General features: G+C 39.3%; 1 protein-coding gene across 1 annotated transcript in view; it reads left to right on the top strand.

The window, feature by feature from the left end:
• Positions 1-20,890, top strand: part of Atf6 (activating transcription factor 6) — a 179,272-nt gene that overhangs the window by 70,841 nt on the left and 87,541 nt on the right. The window contains exons 12-15 of the mRNA XM_042681408.1: positions 4,449-4,562; positions 5,948-6,047; positions 17,880-17,947; positions 20,575-20,689. Coding sequence (XP_042537342.1) covers positions 4,449-4,562; positions 5,948-6,047; positions 17,880-17,947; positions 20,575-20,689 — 397 coding nt within the window. The remainder of the gene's footprint in view (positions 1-4,448; positions 4,563-5,947; positions 6,048-17,879; positions 17,948-20,574; positions 20,690-20,890) is intronic.

Raw genomic sequence — 20,890 nt, 5'->3', positions numbered from 1 at the left:
GTATACCTCTACACCCAGTTCTTCATTGAAAAGATGTCTCATGAACTCCCCATCCCCCTCCCCCCTTGCTGGCCTCAACAATCTTCCTCTCAACAATCTCAGCCTTCTGGCATGAGCCATACTTTTAAGAGGAAAACGTAGTACTAGTAACAGTTATATCTGGACAACAAGCATAAATCAGGAATGCCTTAGATAAACAGGGAAGCACTGTCACTTTCCTCATAAGGAACCAGTAATGATCTGCAAGGTTACGAGACTGGGTTAATGTGGGTATGATTATCTCCAGATTGTATGTTGGCTTAGACTTTTCCTTTCCTTTCTTCTTCAACTCCATGCCTAGTCACTGTCCTCATATTTTTCCTATCAAACATTTTTTCTTTTTCCTCAAAATATTTTTGGCTATTTAGAACAAAGCCAGTCAGCATAGGAATAGAGAAAGCATTATTAGAGTTAATCCATGGAAAAAAATCACATGTCAGGAATATGTTTTCAAAGGCAGTTTGGAATTTTTCTGATGGACTATTGTGTTTGTATTTTTGTAAGTATACAGGCATGCTTTGTTGTTGTTGTTGATGCTGGTTCTGGGCCTGGGCACTGTACTTGTACCATTTGAGCCATACCTCTACTTTTGGCTTTTTGATGGTTAATTGGAGATTAGATTCTCACAGACTTTCCTGCCTATGCGGACTTTGAATAGCAATCCTCACATGTCAGCCTCCTGAGTAGCTAGTATTACAAGTGTGAGACACCAATACCCAGCTTATAGCCATGGTATTTAATCTGACCTCATTCTATGTGCGCGGTTATTAACTTGTTATTACTAACATCTCTGTTATTCCAAGCAAGTCTGTTAATCCTAAGAGCCAAATAAGAGAACGTGGAGAATGTTCCTAGCACAATTTGCAGGGAAGAATATTCTATATATTTTCAGTTATTGCTTCTTTTTCCTTGTGTGGGGCGCATACACAGACGTTTTTTACTTTTTCTCTGAAGTTAATTTTCTTTTTTTTTTTTTTTTTTTGGGTCCAGTCATGGGGCCTGAACTCTGGGCCTGGGTGCTGTCCCTCAACTCTTCAGCTCAAGGCTAGCGCTCTACCACTTGAGCCACAGCGCCACTTCCGGCTTTTTTCTTTGAAGTTAATTTTCTATTCTGCCAAAATTCTTTGTGTCAAGGGAGCTAGTGGGTTTTTTGTTGGTCATGGGGCTTGAACTCAGTGCTTGAGCACTGTCTCTGAGCTCTTTTTCCTCAAGACTAACACTCTACTACTTTGAACTACAATGCCATTTACGGTTTTCTTACGGTTAATTGGAGATAAAGAGTCTCACTGGGACTTTTCAGCTCAGGATGGCTTGGAACCGTGATCCTCAGATCTCAGCCTCCTGAGTAGCTGGGATTATTGGCATGAGCCACCTGCACCCAGTGGAGCCAGTGCCTTTATTTTTTATTGTCGGTCATGGGGCTTGAACTCTGGGCCTTGGCTCTTCAGCTCAAGACAAGCGCTCTACCACTTGAGCCACAGCACCACTTCTGAGCCAGTGCTCTGAGTGTCACCAAATTAATGTAAACTTTCTCTCTTCATTTTTCTTGACCTCTCCTCAGCATGAGACTGTGTGGGTTGTTTTTCTCTGGAAGACTTTTCTTTTTGTTGTTATATTTTTAGGATTCCTTCTTTTTTTTTTCCGGGCTGCTATTTCATTGTGCTTCCTTCCTTCCTTCCGTTCTTCCTTCCACTCCCTCCCTCTCCTCCTTCCCTCCCTCCCTCCTTTCCTTCCTTTCTTTCTTCCTTTTTCCCTCCCTACTTCCCTCCCCCTCTCTCTCTCCCTCCCTCCTTTCTTTTTTTTTCCTTTCTTTTTATGGTGTAAGAGATATGATCTGTGGTTTTGTGCATGGCAAGTAATCCCTTTACTACTGAGCTTGTTTTTTTTTTTTTTTTTTTTTTAAATAAGCTTTTTATTGTGAAAATACCGTACAGAGGGATTACAATTACATGAGCAAGGTAATGAATACATTTCTTATCAAGCTTTGTTGCCTCCTCCTTTGTTTTTCCCCTACCATTTCTGCCCTCCCATCTTCACCACTTCCATGACTATACTCCCCCCAGTCAAAGTTGTAAAGTTCGTTTTTTGACATAGCATCTTGTACATCTCATTGTTGCAATGGGTTCACCTGTATCCCTATTTAAACAATTTATTTTTTTCCCTTGAGCTTGTTTTGAGGCAAAGTTTTGTTGTGTAGCTTGTTAGCCATGACCATGGATATCTCCTTGAGATGCCTCAGACTCTCAAGTATTAGAATTATAGATTCGCACTACCAAGCTTGATCAATAGTTTTTTTTTTTTTTTTTTTTTGTAGGCTACTCTTCTTGTTTAAATCTCAAGCAGGACTTTTTTTGTTCTCATTATGCCTAAATGGTATTAAATACAGAATCTATATTTGTATATTCTGATGATTTTTAAATTTCATTTTTTTCTTTTTTTTTTCTGGTCGTGGGGCCTGAACTCTGGGCCTGGGCGCTGTCCCTCAGCTCTTCAGCTCAAGGCTAGCACTCTACCACTTGAGCCTCAGTCCTACTTCCAGCTTTTTCTGCTTATGTGGTGCTGAGGAATCGAACCTAAGGCCTCATGCATGCAAGGCAAGCGCTCTACCACTGAGCCACCTTCCCAGCCCCTGATGATTTTTAAATTTATGGTTCTGGTCCATACTTCTATTCTGAGTCCTCAGACTTATGAATCTAATAGTCTTTTTGACTTCCCTATTTAAGGATTTCAAAGTTAGCATGTGCGCAGTGGAACTCTTTTGCTATCCTTATTTTAACTCTCAACTAGTTTTCTACAACAACCTTCCTCATTTCTTATACTTGAGTTAGAAGCCTGGGAACGTGTAGTATTTCTGTGTGTTCAGGAAATAATATAGGCTTGTGGCTAGTAACATTCACAGCGGAAGACTTGTTAGAAAAATTTTCTTTAAGCAAGTACAATTTATTTATCCAAAAATAGCCTTGAATTGGTCCACTTTTCTCCAACTCCCCTGCTCCTGACCTAGTCCATATAGTTGGTTCTTACTTGGATCTTTCCAGTCCTCTCCTGATTGCTTTCTGGCCTCCATCAAATCTATTTTGGTGCAGTGTCAAGGATATACATGTAAATTAAAATATTTCGCCCTAAACCACTTTTGCTTTCTTAATACATTTAGCAATTCTAGCTTTGTATGCCCGCTTTTCTTGTACTTGCTCACAACTCCTCATTGGTCTTTTACGTTTCTTAGGCGTGCCTTTCCCCCTCCCTCTTGGCCTAAATACGTTTGCCTTAGTTTCTTTCTTTTTTTTTTTTTTTTTGGATCTGGTCGTGGGGCCTGAACTCTGGGCCTGGGCGCTGTCCCTCAGCTCTTCAGCTTAAGGCTAGCACTCTACCACTTGAGCCACAGCACCACTTCCAGCTTTTTTTTTTTTGCTTATGTGGTGCTGAGAAATCGAACTCAGGGCCTCAGGCATGCAAGGCAAGCGCTCTACCACTGAGCCACCTTCCCAGCCTCCACGTTTGCCTTAGTTTCTATGTAGATGTTTTCTCCTTATCATTTAAATCTTGACTTAAATACCATCTTCTCAGACCATATATCTAAAATAGATACTGTGTTGTTTTGTTTGCTTCTTTTATAGCACTTAACAGTTTGGATTTATGTGCTTTTTTTTTTTTTTTTTTTCTGAGTTGGCCCATCTTACTTGTTAGAACTTTGAAGGTGGAAATCTCGTTTCTTGGTTCCCTGTTAGATTCCTAGTACCTAGTAGGGTACTGACCATGGATATGTTATTTAGCAACTGTATACATATATGGTGGTACTGAGGTTTGAACATACTTTATACTTACTAGGTAGGTGCTATGTCATTTGAGCCATGCCTCTAACACTTTTTGTGCTGATTTTTTTTTGTCGGTGGTGGGACTTGAACTCTGGATGTGGGCGCTATCCCTGCGCTCTTCAGCTCAAGGTGAGCACTCTACCACTTGAGCCACAGTGCCACTTCCGGTTTTCTGGTGGTTTATTGGAGATAAGAGTCTCACAGACTTTCATGCCTGGGCTGGCTTTGAACCTCAATACTTAGATCTCAGCCTCCTGAACAGCTAGCATTACAGGCATGAGCCACTGGCTATTGTTCTGATTATTTTTGAGATAGAGTTTGGTTTTTGCTGAGCTGACCTGGATGGCAGGCCTCCTGTTTATGTTTCTAGTCATGGCTGGGCTGACAGGTACATGCCACCACATACAGTTTTTTTCTGTTGCAATAGCATCTTGCAGACTTTTTACCCAGGCCGGTCTCAAATCACAGTCCTTTTCATCTCAGTTATCTGAGTAACTAGGATTATAGAGATAAGCTTAGAATTCAGTTTCTTACAGTAAACTCTCTAGGAACTTAAGATGCAAGGAAGTAAAATTTTGTCTATATGTGTTTCAGTTATGATCATTCTGTTTCAAATGACAAAGCCCTAATGGTGCTCACTGAAGAACCACTACTTTATATTCCTCCACCTCCTTGTCAGCCCCTGATTAACACAACAGAATCTCTCAGGTGAGTGTTGTGGGTGGTTGCAGAAAGGTGGTTGGGCCCCATGATTAATTTGAAACTCAAAAAGTATCTGTTTAGATTTACTGAGAGACTCTGAATTATTAATTGTATAACTATAGGGATATCAGTTTTGTCTAGTTTCCCTACCAACCTGATAGAGATTGTGATGTCTATTTCATATGTGCTGGTATTCTTAAATAAGTCTTTTTTAAGAACTACAGAATGAAATTGGTGTTAAAATTCAGGATAAGTGCTCGGCTGGTGGATGGTAACATCACAGCCAAGACTTTTTGTCCAGATAGGAAGATAGTAACTTGAGGATATGTTGTCTGGACACCCCTATTATTACATCCTACCTTATTAGTTTTTCATTTGAATTTTTTCCAGTGCCTTTTGAGTCCATTTTTGAACCTCAAAACTTGTCTCATTTTTTTTTTTTTAAATTTTTTTGGTCCAGTTGTGGGGCCTGAACTCTGGGCCTGAGCACTGTCCCTCAGCTCTTCAGCTCAAGGCTAGTGCCCTACCACTTGAGCCACAGCACCACTTCCGGCTTTTTTCTTTTTGCTTATGTGGTGCTGAGGAATTGAACCCAGGGCCTCAGGCATGCAAGGCAAGCGCTCTACCACTGAGCCAACTTCCAAGCCCCGCCTTATTTTTTTTTTTTTTGTGTGTGTGTGTGTGTGTGTATGTGTAATAAGCAGTAATTACAGTTAACTAAGCATAGCCTAACATCTAACAAATTCTTTAGAAAGTAAGCAAAATAAAAGTTATATTCAACTAATCTTTTAAATTTCCACTGTTGAAAACTTAAAGTATTTTTCCCTCAGCCAGTTGGGTTCACCATTTTCCTCCTCTTAAGAGAGCATATTTTCAAAAGCCATAATATATCCATTTGTTGTTAGAGGTCCTATGAGATAAGTTTTGTCCAGTGTTCCTGATGTTTGTATATTCATAGCTTAAGTGCAGAAACAGGAAAAACTATATTTGTGGAAAAGCATTTGCATCTAGTCTTTAGCACTTATTTGCTACTATGGTTTTCTTTGAATTTTTAACTTCTGATTGAGGAGATTTATATATAAAAGTGGATATCCTAATAAAAACAACTTAATCTTTGTCTTAGCTTTTTTTTTTTTTTTTAAGTTTTAGCACGAATTTATTTTAGTATAAGAGAGTTAAAGTACGGAGAAACAGAAAAAGAAAAATTCCTGTGCCCTATGCAGGATATGGGAGATTCTTGTCTTAGCTTCTTCAAACTAGAAAGCAATATTGCATAATCAAGTTCTTGAATACTCTTTGGAACCTACAGAATGATAAAACTCATTTCCAACCAAGGGATAAGACATTTATTTCTGTGAAATAGTGAATTAATTAATTAAACTGTTTTATAGATTGAATCATGAACTTCGAGGCTGGGTTCATAGACATGAAGTGGAAAGGACCAAGTCCAGAAGAATGACGAATAATCAACAGAAAACTCGTATTCTTCAGGTTTGTTTCTGCTTGCCTTTGAAGAATGGCTGGCATGGCTGTTGGGAGGCTTTCCCTAGGGGCATTGCTTTTCTTCCCTGGAAGACTTGAGAAGCTTCAGTTTGCACTTGCACTGCCTCCTGCTGCTTTTTATTGCAGCTGTCCTTGTCAATGGAGCCCTCCTTCAAGTTCATGGCATTTGGTTTAGGTTTCATAGCACCAGCATTTCATGTTTAGACATGGTGCTGTTTCTGATTCTCTTTTAAATTTGTTTCAAGCCAGGAGTTCCTATGTATGGGTATCTATCAAATATTTGCTGTGCACATGGTATAATAAGTAATACTGTTTATCTCCTTCCAAAGCTTTGCAAAAAGAGAATGTTGAAACATGAGACAGTTTGAAAATGAAGGTGTGTCATCTGTGGTGGGCTTTGGTGGACATGTCCTACTGTGGATTAATGACTGTACTGAGAAATTTTCAATGGAACTTTTGTATTAATGTTGCTTGCTTCAGAGTACCATGTATAGTCATCTCATCATTTGTTAGAAATTTTGTTACTATTTCTGAAGCACTAGCCTAGCAACTAGCACACTGTGATTTCCCAGTGAACATTACCTATGGTAGTGATAATGAGCCAGGCACTGCTCCAGACTCTGGGAGTATAGTAGTGAATATGGTAAACTCTCTCCCTTCAGCAGCTTACATTCTAGTGGGAGAGTTAGATAGTAAGCAAGTAAATATATACATAAACTCAAAATTAGAGATAAAGTAAATAAGTACACTCATACACTCCCAATTAGAGATAAAGTGCATACATATACTCAAATACATAATAAACTCAAATTTAGAGATTTCTCTAAAGACAAACTCAGAGGTTTCTCTAAAGCAAGGGAAAAGGTTAGAATCTAAATTGAGAAATGAGTTGTTATTTTAGATTAAGTCTCTAAAGAAGTCTTTTTGAAGAAATTCCACCTTAGTGAGGTATTGTCAAAGGTAATTAATGCTGGCTATTATAACTCTCCATAGCTGAATGGAAAAAAATCTTGTCCTTACATACATAAAATCTAACATAGCCCTGTGTAGAATGTTTTTCCTGGGATTAGTGCCTAAAGATCCATGTTTCTTCTTCTGTTTTTTTTTTTTTTTTTTATTGTAAAGCTACTATACAGAGGGTTACAGTTACATGAGTGAGGTTATGAGTACACTTCCTCTTGAACATTGTTACCCCCTCCATTGTTTTCCCCCTACCATCCCCTCCCTCCCTTCCCCGAGGTTCTTTTTTTTTTTTTTTGATTGTGATTAAATGATTACATAATTTCAAAGTCACAAGTTCATTCTAACTTCCCTGGAGTCTGTAATATATAACAGTGTTCACATGTTATATACCATATTTGTGATCAGCAGCATGAGGATATTTAGTAGTGGTTCAACCAGATGAGCGAGAGTTCTTTGTTTCTTAAGTCCTGTTAGTTTTGTTGTATCACCTAACCTTTTGGATTTAGCATCCACTTATGAGGGAGACCATGTACCGTTTGTCTCTTCGTTCTTGGCTTACCTCGCTCAACATGATTCCTTCTATTTCCCTGCAAATGCCATTATTTTGTCATTTCTAATGGCTGCATAATATTCCATTGTGTATAGATACCACAATTTTTGGATCCATTCATCTGTGGTGGGGCACCTAGGTTGTTTCCATATCCTAGCTATTGCGAACAGTGCTGCAATAAACATGGAGGTGCACGTGTCCTTGTATATTGGTTCCTGTTGTTCAGGGTAGATGCCTAGAAGTGGTATGACTGGGTCGTAAGGGAGGTCAATCTTTAGCTTTCTAAGGACCCTCCAGACTGCTTTCCAAAGTGGTTGTATAAGTGTACATTCCCACCAGCAGTGTAATAGGGTTCCTCTTTCTCCACATCCCCTCCAGCATTTGTCGTTGGCTGATTTGTGGATGTGGGACATTCTGACTGGGGTAAGGTGGTATCTCAGGGTTGTCTTTATTTGCATTTCCTTCACCACCAGGGATGATGAACATTTCCTCATGTGTTTCTTTGCCATTTTTATTTCTTCATTTGAGAAGTCCCTCTTTAGTTCCCTTGCCCATTTAGTAATTGGTTTGTTAGGTTTGGGAGGGATTAGTTTCTTGAGTTCCCTGTATATACAGGATGTTAACCCCTTGTCTGATATATTGCTGGTAAATATTTTTTCCCAATTAGTTGGTTGTCTTTCTAGCTTAGTTGCGATAGATTTAGCTGTGCAGAAGCTTTTTATTTTAAGGTAGTCCCATTTGTCGAGTCTCTCTCCAACTTGTTGTGACCCTGGGACTCTGTTCAGGAAGTTCCTTCCTGTGCCTATTAGTTCAAGTGTCTCTCCTACTCTGTCCTGCAGTAGTTTCAGAGATTCAGGTTTAATGTTAAGGTCTTTAATCCATTTTGAGTTGATGTTGGTGCATGGTGATAGGCTGGGGTCCACTTTTAGTTTTCTGCATGTGGCTGCCCAGTTTTCCCAGCACCAGCGGTTGAAGAGGCTGTGTTTCTTCCATTGTATGTCTTTGGCTCCTTTGTCGAATATCAGCTGGCTTTAGGCCTGTGGATTTATATCTGGATCTTCTATTCTGTTCCATTGGTCTTCGGGTCTGTTTTTGTGCCAGTACCATGCTGTCTTTGTGATTATAGCTCTGTAGTAGAGTTTGAAGTTCGGCATGGATAGCCCTCCCATATTGTCTTTATCCCCTAGAATTGTTTTGGCTATTCTAGGTCTTTTGTTGTTCCATATAAATTTTTGGACTGTTTTCTGTATTTCAGTGATGTACGTCATTGGGATTTTAATAGGAATTGCATTGAATTTGTGTATTAGTTTTGGAAGTATCACCATCTTTACTATATTAAGTCGGCCTATCCAGGAGCATGGGAGGTCTTTCCATTTCCTAGTGTCTTCTGCAATTTCTTTCTTTAACTTTTTATAGTTCTCATTAAATAGTTCTTTTACATCTTTGGTTAGGTTAATTCCTAAATATTTTATTTTTTGGGAGGTTATTGTGAATGGGGTTGCTCCCTTTATTTCCCTCTCTTCCTGTGCGTTATCAGTGTATAGGAAGGCAACTGATTTTTGTGGGTTTATTTTGTATCCTGCTATTTTGCCGAAGTGACTTATGATTTCTAAAAGTTTGGGGATGGAGTTTTTGGGATCGTGGAGGTATAGTATCATGTCGTCTGCAAAAAGGGATAGTTTCACTTCTTCTTTCCCTATGCGGATCCCTTTAATGTCTTTTTCTTGCCTTATTGCCCTGGCTAAGGGTTCTAGGACTATGTTGAAGAGGAGTGGAGACAGTGGACATCCTTGCCTTGTTCCTGTTTTTAGGAGGATTGGTTGTAGCTTTTCCCCATTAAGTATAATATTGGCTATTGGTCTGTCATAAATGGCTTTTATTGTTTTTAGAAATGTTCCTTCTATTCCTATTTTCTCCAGAGCTTTTAGCATGAATGAATTTTATCAAAGGCCTTTTCTGCATCTGTGGCGATAATCATGTGATTCTTGACCTTGGCTCTGTTGATATGCTGGATTACATTTATTGACTTACGTATGTTAAACCATCCCTGTGTCTCTGGGATGAAGCCTACCTGATCATAGTGTATTATTTTTTTTATGTGTTTCTGGATTCTGTTAGCTAGAATCTTGTTAAGGATCTTTGCATCTGTGTTCATCAAGGAGATTGGCCTGTAATTCTCCTTTTTGGTTGGGTCTTTGCCTGGTTTGGGGATGAGTGTGATATTGGCTTCGTAGAATGAGTTTGGGATAGCTCCCTCCTTCTCTGTTTCTCTGAAGAGCTTGAGGAGTATGGGTATTAGTTCTTCTTTAAAGGTCTTATAGAATTCTGCTGTGAATCCATCTGGTCCTGGGCTTTTTTTTGTTGGAAGACTTTTGATAGCTTCCTGTATCTCATTATAGGATATTGGCTTATTTAATTGGTTAACTTCTTCTTTGCTCAGTTTGGGTAACTTGTATTTCTCTAAAAATGCATCCATTTCCGCCAGATTTTCTTCCTTTAGAGAGTATAGCTTTTGAAAGTAGTCTGTTAGAATTGTTTGGATATCTTGGGTGCGTGTTGTGATGTTTCCCGTGGCATCCCTAATCCTATTAATATGGGTTTCCTCTCTTCTTTTTTTAATTAATCTTGCCAACGGGCCATCAATTTTGTTTATTTTTTCAAAGAACCAGCTTTTTGTTTGGTTTATTTTGGTTATGGTTTTCTGATTTTCTAATTGGTTAATCTCTGCTCTCAATTTGGTTATCTGGCTTCGTCTAGTAGCTTTAGGTCCCATTTTTTCTTGTTTTTCTAGCTGTTTTAGTTGCAACATGAGATTATTTACTTGGTCTGTCTCCATTCTCTTGATGTGGGCACTGAGGGCAATAAATTTGCCCCTCAGGACTGCTTTTGCTGTGTCCCACAAGTTTCTTTGTGAGGTGTTTTCATTTTCATTGAGTTCTAGGAAATGCTTTATTTCTTCTCTGATCTCTTCTGTTACCCAGGCCTTGTTAAGGAGTGTGCTGTTCAATTTCCATGTATTAGAGAAATTTCTGCGGTATGCTTTGTTATTGAGAGCTAGCTTGATTCCACTGTGGTCAGATAAGATACAGGGGATTATGTCGATCCCTTTGTATTTGCTTAAGTTCCTTGAATGAACTATGATATGGTCTATTTTGGAGAAAGTTCCATGAGCTGCTGAGAAGAATGTGTACTGTGTTGTTTTAGGGTGAAATACTCGGTAGATGTCAGTTAATTCCGCTTGAAGTATGGCCTCACTTAATTCGGTAGCTTCTTTGCCAATCCTCTGGTTGGTAGACCTGTCCTTTGGTGAGAGTGGCGTGTTAAAGTCTCCTAGTATTATCGTATTGGGATCTATTTTATTCTGTAAGTTTGAGAGCATTTGTTTAACATATCTGGGTGCACCAATATTTGGGGCATATAAGTTGATGATGGTTATATCCTCCTCTTGGATTGTTCCCTTTATTAATATGTAGTGTCCGTCCTTGTCTTTCTGTACTTATTTTAATGAAAAGTTTATTTTGTCAGATATCAGGATAGCTACACCTGCTTTCTTATTGGGGGAATTTGATTGGTAGATCCTTTTCCACCCCTTCACTCTGAGTTTGTTTGTATGTTTGGCTGAGAGGTGGGTCTCCTGAAGGCAACAGATGGATGGGTCTTGTTTTCTGATCCAGTCCTCAGTTCGTTTTCTTTTAATTGGCGAATTCAGCCCATTTATATTAAGAGAAAGTATAGAGAGATGCATTGTTGTCCCTGCCATTCCGTTTTCCTAAGTTTTTCTTCTTTCCTTTCCTCCTGTGCTTACTCAGTTAGATTTTGAGTAATGCCTGTTTGGGGCAGGTCCCAGTTCCTGGTTGCTTTCTTCAGGTTGTGTCCCCCCTCTTAGAATTCTTTGTAATGCTGGCTTAATGTTTATGTATTCATTTAGTTTTTCTTTGCTATTAAAAGTTTTCAGTTCTCCATCGAATGTGAATGCTAGCTTTGCCGGGTATATCAGTCTGGGTTGGCAGTTATTGGCTCTCAGGGCTCATATGGTGCTTTCCCAGGCTTTTCTTGCATTCATTGTTTGTGTGGAGAGATCTGCAGTGATTCTAATTTTTTTCCCGTTGTAGTATAGCTCCTTCTTCATTTTTGCTGCATGCAGGATTGTTTCCTTATTATTCAGATCCATCATTGTTACTATTATGTGCCTAGAAGTGTTTCTCCTGGGATCTTGCTTGTTGGGTGTTCGATAAGCTTTTGTGATGTAATTAAGATGGTCGTTTTTGAGGTGGGGAAAATTTTCATTGACTATCTTGTTAAATAGGTGTTGCATTCCCTTGCTCTGGAATTCCTCACCTTCGTCCACTCCGATTATGCGAAGGTTAAATTTTTTAGCATTATCTACTTGCTCTTGAATTTCCCTTTGGTTTGAGTGATTTTTCCATATCTGTCACTTTTTGGTCCAGTTGGTGTATTCTGTCTTCTGTATCTGACACTCTACCTTCCATTTCATTCACTCTGTTGACCGTGGCTTCTATTGTGGTTTGCATGGTGGAAATGGATCCCTTTATGGATTCAATGTTGGTTCTCAGAGTACTGATCTCACCTCTCAATGAGGTGAGATCAGTATTCATTACCTCTAATTTGGCGTTTATCTCACTTCTTACTGAGGTTTGTGCAGCTTCTATTTTTGCATCCAATTTTTGTTTGATATCCTGTATATCTTTTGATAGTTCATCCTTGTGCTCTTTCAATTTCTGATCCATTTCTCGCTTTATTTCTTGAGTCATTGCCTCCAGCAACCCTTGGATGTAGTTTTTGTCTTCCATTCCTGCTTTGCTCCCACTGGGGCTCTCCCCTGCGTGGCTGCTGGCTTTTGAGGTGAGCTTGCTGTCCTGGGTAGTGGTAAACCTTGTGATTTTTCTCTGTGATTTTCGTATGGGGGTTCAGGAGACTGCTCTTCAATCTTGTTTTGGTGTGTCTGTCTTTGCTTGGTTGCTGATTCTGTATTGGTAGAGAGAGTCTGTGCCTGATCTGGATTCTGTTGGGAGCCTATTTCCAGCTGCTATTCACTTAGGATTCTCAGCTCTCTGCTGTAGCAATTCCCGCCTTTGGAAGGGTTGAGCAGCCTAGACTGCTTGTGTTTGCTCCTGCGGGTGCTCTTGGGAAGATCAGATGCTCTGGATGCACTCTCCCAAATACTGGAGTCTGCTATGGGCTCCTGATGTGTTTTTGTTTGTTTGTTTTGGGCTGGTTGTGGGCTTGAACTCTAGGTTTGGGTGCTGTCCCTCAGCTCTTCAGCTCAGGGCTGGCACCCTACCATTTGAGCCACAGCCCCACTTCTGACCCTTTTTGCTTTGTTCAGGCGCCGGTCCCCTGGCCTGGTTCCGGCCCCAGCCTGGAGCGCGCTCGTTAGGACTGTGCTAATGTGTATACCACCTTGGTTATGCAGCCTGGAGGACACAGTTCAAATTTCTTCTACTGTAGGTAGTCTTGACCCAGGGGCACTGTTCCTGGCTTGAGCATTTAAGCTCCCTTCCAGGGGCGCTCTTGCTCTGGCCTGGCCAGCAGAGTGTGCTCCACCGGCTGGTGGAGCTCTCGAACAGTTCCCAGTTTTAGTGGGTCCTGTGGTCCGGGTGTTGGGGTAGGGAGTCTAGGTCAGGGTCTGGGGATTCCCTCCAGCTCTGGTCTCCCTTGATGGATTCCCTGTCCCCTGATGGGTACTCACCCTGTAGGTCGTCAGTTGTTGTTGCAGTCCGTCAGTTGTTGTTGCAGTCCGAGTTCAGTTGGGGTGGTTGCGGGCTGGGTTGGGCGGCCCCCGCCGGGTCGTTGCGATCGCGATTGGGCGGGTGGTCTGCGGACAGGTCCCTTTGTGGCGCTGCTGGTGCCGGGCGGCTTTGGCGGGATGGAGCCTCTCCGCTCCGGTGGAGAGTGATGGGTGGGGTGGGATCCTCCTGGAGACTCCCGGCTGGTAGGTTTCTCTGTTCCTGGCGATCCGCTGTTCTGTAATCCGGTACCTGGTGATCTGCAAGCAGCCCCCTGTGTCTATGTGGCTCCGGCAGCCACCGCCGGGCCGGCTGGCCGGCGGCTTGGCGCACTGCCGCGCGGCCAGTAAAGGTTGGGGGAGGGGTCTTCGCTCTTCTCTGTTCTGAAATTCTTCTTTTCCTCTCTTTCTTTTTTTTGTTATTTTCCACCTCTGGTTTTTCTCTGAGTGTTCGTCTTTTTGTTGTTGTCGGTCTCTTGGGGAGATTAAAGGTTGGAACTCGAACTCTCTTTTTGGTTGGAGAGAGCTGTGGCGTTTCCCTACTGCCCCGTCGCCATCTTGGTCCCCCCTCTCCTTCTTCTGTTTCTTTTACTGTGTAGTCTCAGCAACGTGAAAGCTTTCACTTTTGACTTTGAGTTTTGGGGAGGAGAGAACATGGAAGACCATGCAAAGTATTTTAGGGAACAGGTGTGAACTTCTACCATTGTTTGGTTGGCTAAAACTGTCACTTTGCTTATTGGTCTATTTCAGACTGGGAACATGTAGTTTTTTTGTGTGTACTTAAGAAATAAAAGTGGTTTGGTGAGAACATTGCTTTTGTCTTAGATAGTAACAACAAACAATGTCAAGATTTAGCGAAAAATCTAGTAAAAAATCTTCCAGAGGCTGAATGTAGTGACTGAGGAGAATAGAACACAATGAGTCTGAGAGGCTGCAAACTTCCTAGGCTGTGGGGAAAACTTTAAATTATTTTATCCTAGGCATAAAGAGACACTACTGAAATGTTTGAGCAGGGAAGTGACTTGATCCGATTTATATTTTCAAAATGCCATTCTAGTGTTACACAAAATAGACTTTGATGTGGGGAGGGCAATTTCATGTATGAGTGGAAGTAAGGAAGCTAGTTTAGATGCATTTCAATAGTCTAGGTGAGATATCTTTGGGGCTCATACTAGTATGGTAGATGGAAGGATGGACGAAGCACTTGGGTACCAAATGTGTCAAAAGAGACAGAAATAGTTGCTATAAAAAGGAATTAATGAATAATTATACCTCTGCTTTAAGTACTGGAAGGGTAGTGATTCAATTTACTGAGAGCAAGACTGGGGAAGGAGGTGTTAGAGATTGAGTCAGGAATTTTAGTTATGTCAGATTTGATACAAATATTGGACACTCAAGTGGAGAGGTCTAGTGGACAATCAATATGCAGAAAGTTTAGGAGAGAGGTCAAGATGAGAAGTTTAACTAGAGAAGAAAGAAAAGTGAATAAAGAACTGAGTCCTGAGCCAACTCCAACATTAGAGAAAGAACCAATGCTTGGAGGAAAAGTGACTCCAGTAAGATAGGAGAAAATGTAGGATGTTGGTACTCCAAACCCCAAGCAAAGAGATTTTTATAAAAAGAAAGCTTCATTGTCATAGAGACCAAGAAGGCTTAAAATCAGGGCTGAAAAATACCATTGAAATTGACCACTGAAACTTGTTGGAGACTGACACTGCTTTCATTGTAGTTATTATGACAAAGCCTAACAGAAGTGGACTCAAGGATGTAATATGAGAAAGTGGAGAAAATTATTTTAGGGAATTCCCACAAATAGGAATAGAGAATGGACTAGCTATAGGAAACAACAAAAAGTTTTTTTATTTTTGGGTGGTAAAGATTTTTACCTGGTTTACATATTTATAAACTAATAGAAACATGTTATTTATTTAGGGATTAGTTAGAAACAGCAGGTGATATGTTCGGTTGGTTTTTCTTTTTTTTTTTTTTTTTGGTCGGTCGTGGGGCTTGAACTCTGGGCCTGGGCGCTGTCGCTGCGCTCTTCAGCTCAAGGTAAGCACTCTACGGCTTCAGCCATAGCGCCACTTCCATCATGTGATATGTTCAAAAGCGTATTAAAGCTGGGTGCTGGTGGCTCACATCTGTAATCCTAGCTACTCAGGAGGCTGAGATCTGAGGATCACAGTTCAAAGCCAGCCCAGGCAGGAAAGCTTGTGAGACTCTCCAATTAAAGTCCAGAAATCTGGAAGTGGCACTGTGGCTCAAGTGGTAGAGCACTTGCCTTGAGCTGAAGTGCTGAGGGACAGTGCCCAGACCCAGAGGTCAAGCCCCAGGACCGACAAGAAAAAAAAAAAAGCACATTAAGTTGAGCATGGTGGCACATGCCTGTAATCCAAGTACTTGGGAGACTGAGCTACATAGAAAGTTTCAGGGCAATTGACTGTAGTGAGACCAATTCTACAAACAAACAAACAAAAAGGATATCAAGAGACATGGGCCTTTTACTATATGGAGCTGTTTTTACTTGTAAAATAGAATAATTGGGCCAGGTATCCATGGCTCATTTCTATAATCCTAGCTGCTCAGGAGGCTGAGACCTGATTGTAGTTGGAAGCCAGTCCAAGCAGATAAATCTGAAAGATTCTTACCTCCAATTAATCAGGAAAAAACTATAAGTGGAGGTATGGCTCAAGTAGTAGAACACCAACCTTGATTGGAGAAAGCTAGAGAAGCACAGGCTGCACATTCAAGCCCCACTATTGCTACTCCTTCTCACACCCACCCTCAAAAAAAGTAGGTAGAGAGGTGTGGGTAAATTCAAGCTCTCATAATCCTATTCTATGATTATCTATGATGTGATTTTTCTGGGCCTCTCCATGACCTTTTATTTATCTACTAGAATGACTTTATTGGTGGTTTGTACTCCTAGAACCTGTCTGCAGTCACAATGGCCTGTGCATTTTGCAGTCCCACTAAGGCATGGAAAGCAGCATGTGGTACTGCAGAAACTCTTTGTCTTCCATGTAATGTGTCAGTTGCCACCATGACCAGAGGAATAATAGACTCTCCTTCCTTATGCTTTTTAAATCTGGAGCAAATGTATCATGCTGGCAGAGCTTAAATTATATGCAGAGCCCTGGTGATAAAAGAGTATGGTTATATAGTTCTCAGGCTCCCATCTTTTGCTATAGAGGGGAAGAGCACAGGTGACAGGAACAGACTACTGGAAGGAGATCATTCCATACAGCTGCTCTAATGCTTGTTATGAAAAATTAGATTGAAATTCTTGGCCTACATGAGTTTTCTTCTTGTTTCTATTGGGCCTACCTTTAGAAATAATTTCTTTCCTATTCACTGGATATTTACCCTGGAAGGGGTATTATTTAATCTTGAAGGAATTCTAGTAAAAGGAAAATAATTTTATTTTAATTTCAAGTCTTTGTTCATATAGAGAAGGTTTGTTTAGGCTAAAGTCTTTTGTTCTTCTATTCTGGGTACATATCTCTGTAGGGAGCTTAGATAATTGTCAGAAATGTAGGAATCTCAGTGGCTACTGAATAAAGGAATGACAAGGATGAAGGTGTTTTTGTCCAAGTTAAAAAAGTTCTTGGCAAGTTAAGGGAAGGAGAAGCCTCATTCTGCTTACGCTGTGACAATTATCAAGTTTGTAAAAATTCTCTTGGCTCTCTTTCTTGTGTAGAGAGCCTGTAACTTTACTTTGCCACTTTTCTTTCATTTCTGCCTTCTTTTTCCTCCATTAACCTCTTTCAGATGTAACAAGATTCAAAAGTTTAAAAAATCTTATGGAAATTTGGCAAACTTTTAAAAAATTTATCTTAAGTTGTAGTCTTTTATAAACTCACTTTCTTCCTAAACTGTGAATTTAGGAAAAGGCAAAATAGTGAAAACATGATACTGGATTTTGATGAATATTGCATTGAATATTTGTATTGCTTTGGGTGGTATTGCCATTTTCACAATATTAGGATGAAAGCAACTTGATCATTAGCAATGTTAATATTGTAAGATGTGTAGTATTTCCTGTCATTTTGTTGTTTTGTGGTGGTTGTTTTTGTGCTTTTCTGTTCCTGCTTTGCTAATGTACTCTTCTAGTAGGGTTTATTTTTTCCTGTATAAGAAATAACATTTGAAATACAAGACATAGAGGGAAAGTAAAAGAGTAAAATAATTTTTACCATGAAAACATTAAGCAGTAGAAAACTAGCATGGCCTATGATCCCATTTACTGGACAGCATCATAGGAGGATCATGGTCAAGGCCAGCCCCACACAAAAATGTGGGAAAAAATGACATTATTATATCATTACATAAAGTAGACTTCCAAAGGATATTACAAGAGACAAAGAAGGAAATGTCATATTGCTAAAAGGACCATATAATAAAAAAAGACATACCAGTTTTAAATATATAGGCTCTTAATAACAAAGCTTTAAAATAAAAGTATGAAGTTTAATAAAGTATAAATATAGAATGACTCAGTTTAGGAAAATCTTTGTATAATTTCACTAAGTGATGTTAAACTTCTTCATTTTCTTTCCAGGGTGCTCTGGAACAGGGCTCAAATTCTCAGCTAATGGCTGTTCAATACACAGAAACCACTAGTATCAGGTAAGAGCATGGAAGTTCTTGCTAGGATATTTAAAGTAGGTTTTATTTTAGTAAAGTTGAAATTCATACTTACCTCTAAACCTTAAATTTGTTCTCACCTATAACTTTTTTTTTAACATTAGGATTTTTTGGCCTATATTATTATTTCATTTATTTATTTATTTTTGGTGGTCATGGGGCTTGAACTCTGGGCCTGAGCGCTGTCCCTCAGCTCTTCAGCTCAAGGCCAGCGCTCTACCACTTGAGCTACAGCGCCACTTCCTCACCTATAACTTTTTTATGTTAGTTCATATATTACTTCTGAGTAGTTGGAGAAAAGCCAGATAACTTCAAGATCACCCAAATTCCTTACATACACATTCAGTCAGAATGTTATTTAGTCATAATTTTGTTGAATGTCTTCAGCACACATAGCTCTTCTATCTTTGAGTTGCATCTATTTCATAAGCTGAAGGGAGGGAAATGTTGTTTGTGATTGTTCTGTGGTAGGTGTCTTCCTGGGTGTTTTCTTTAAATCTATAGGATTATTAGAAGTGTTCTTTTTGTGTGTAATTTTCAGTCATAGAATTAAATGGTAGAGTCAGAATTCCTAGCTGTTTGTTTTAAAATTCATTTTGTAACAGTGAGATACACAAGTCGTTATGTTGAAAAATGAACTTTACAAATTTGGCAGGGGGTGGGGAGATGGGAAGGGGAAACAAAGGAGGAGGCAACAATGCTTGATAAGAAATGTACTCATTACCTTGTCCATGTAATTGTAACCCCTCTGTACGGTATTTTCACAATAAAAATTTTTTTTAAATGAAAAAAAATTCATTTTTTCATTATACAATTTTGCTACTTAAGATTTTGAAAGATTCAAAAGAGAAAGTTGTACTTAAAAGTTTAAAGTGTTTTCACTAAGACATAAGTAACTAAAAGGAAATATAATGTGAGAGGTAATACAGCATCATGTAAGAGGCTAGCTCTAGAACTAGACAGAGGTCAGATTACTAACTTCCTGTTGCTTGCTTTGTGGTTCAAGCAGATTAATGTAATTAGAGTTTAAGTTAGCTAGAGTAATGGCTGTATAGAGTTAATGTAATGATGTAATTAAAGTTAAAATGCCATTTGACATTCATTTCGTGTTCTCACAAATAGTGATTATGTTATAATATTGACAACTGTATAGTTGAAGTCAAAGTAAAGAGTCTGAGGTTCCACCTGTAGCTCTGCCACAGATTTGTAGTTTACTTCTTACTTAATATTAATATTTACTGAGGACCTACTATGTGTCAGACAGTATATCTGGGATAAATATGTATGTCCAGTAAAAATATAATTTGAAAGTGGTTTTATTTTATATATTTGTTTGAAGCACATATATTCTAGGCAGGCTTACAATTAGTGTAGCCCAGGCACTCATCAGTCTCTGAAGTACTGGGGTTACATGTATGTACCATAATGTCCAGCTTAACACTGATCTTACTAGTCAAGAATTTCTGGGGCTGGGAAGGTGGCTCAGAGGAAGAGTGCTTGCCTTGCGTGCATGAGGCCCTGAGTTCGGTTCCTCAGTACCACATAAGCAGAAAAAAGCCAGAAGTGGCTCAAGTGATAGAGCGCTGGCCATAAGCTGAAGAGCTGAGGGACAGAACCCAAGCCCCGCAACTGACAAAAAAAAAACAAAAAAAACAAAAGAATTTCTGGGACTCCTTTTTGGGCCTCTTTCTGAATGGAGAGTTTCACTACTTTCCTTTCATAGTTTTCCTTCTCTTTCAAATAAACAACATTCTCTGTTACCTTAGAGAAAACAACAACAAAAACTCCTGCTAAATAGCAATGAATAGCATGTTAGCAATCATGACTTTAAAATCTGGATATTTTATTATCCTGTTGGAATGAAGTAATTCAAACATATTTGTACATTAATAATTCTGTGCATCAGAATTCACTCAGTTGCTAAATATTTGTTTTAACATGTATCAGTATTTTAGCACATGATTATTTTAGCATTTTAGTATTTCCTTTTTTTTCATTTAAAATATAATAAATGTATACTTACACACACACACACACTTTTTTTGTGTGTGCTATACTAGGGCTTGAATTCAGCCTAGACACTGTTTCTTAGTTCCTTTGCTCAAGACTAGTGCTCTACCACTTAAGCAAAAACTCCACTTTTGGCTTTTTGGTGGTAAATTAGAGATAAGAGTCTCATGGACTTTTCTGCCCTGGTTGGCTTCAACCTGTGATCCTTAGACCTTAGCCATTGGTACCTGGCTGATGATAATGTAGTATATATTTCAAAAAAAGCTTAGTGGTAGAATACTTGTCTAGCATGGAGAAGACCCTGGGCTTTATTCCTCATTCCACAATAAATAAATAAATGAAAAGAGGTAAATCTTTAAGGATATTAGTATGCTTATTTCAAGCACTATACATTAATTGGATATATAAAAATATCTCATACATACAGATTTTTTGTGTCATGAAGTAATTTTAAGAGTTTAAAGATTATTTCCAAAATTCTGGTAATATTTTGATTGAAAGCAATTCTTATAGTACATGTGTAGCCTTGGCCTGGGAAGCATTTTGGGAAGACCTCAAACATCTAGCATATTAATAATATTATTTTTCTCTAAATTTAGTAGGAACTCGGGGAATGAGCTACAAGTGTATTATGCTTCACCCAGAAGTTATCAAGACTTCTTTGAAGCCATTCGCAGGAGGGGAGACACTTTTTATGTTGTATCATTTCGCAGGGTAAGTTCAGTTTGAAAGCATAAACCAAGTATTTTTGAGTGGCTGCTCTGTAGAAAATGGTGGGTTGAGTGCTGTGAAAGTTGAAGAGATAGAAAGCATTATTAAATTACATGAACAAGAGAACTAAGTATTGTGACTTTGAGTTCTTGGGCATTTGATGAAGTTGAGCATGGAACTGATGTCACATTATGTGTTCATAAT

The sequence above is a fragment of the Dipodomys spectabilis genome, unplaced genomic scaffold (genome assembly GCF_019054845.1).
Source record: "Dipodomys spectabilis isolate Male_0828 unplaced genomic scaffold, ASM1905484v1 ptg000069l, whole genome shotgun sequence".
NCBI classification, from domain to species: domain Eukaryota; kingdom Metazoa; phylum Chordata; class Mammalia; order Rodentia; family Heteromyidae; genus Dipodomys; species Dipodomys spectabilis.
This window is presented reverse-complemented; position numbering and strand designations above follow the sequence as displayed.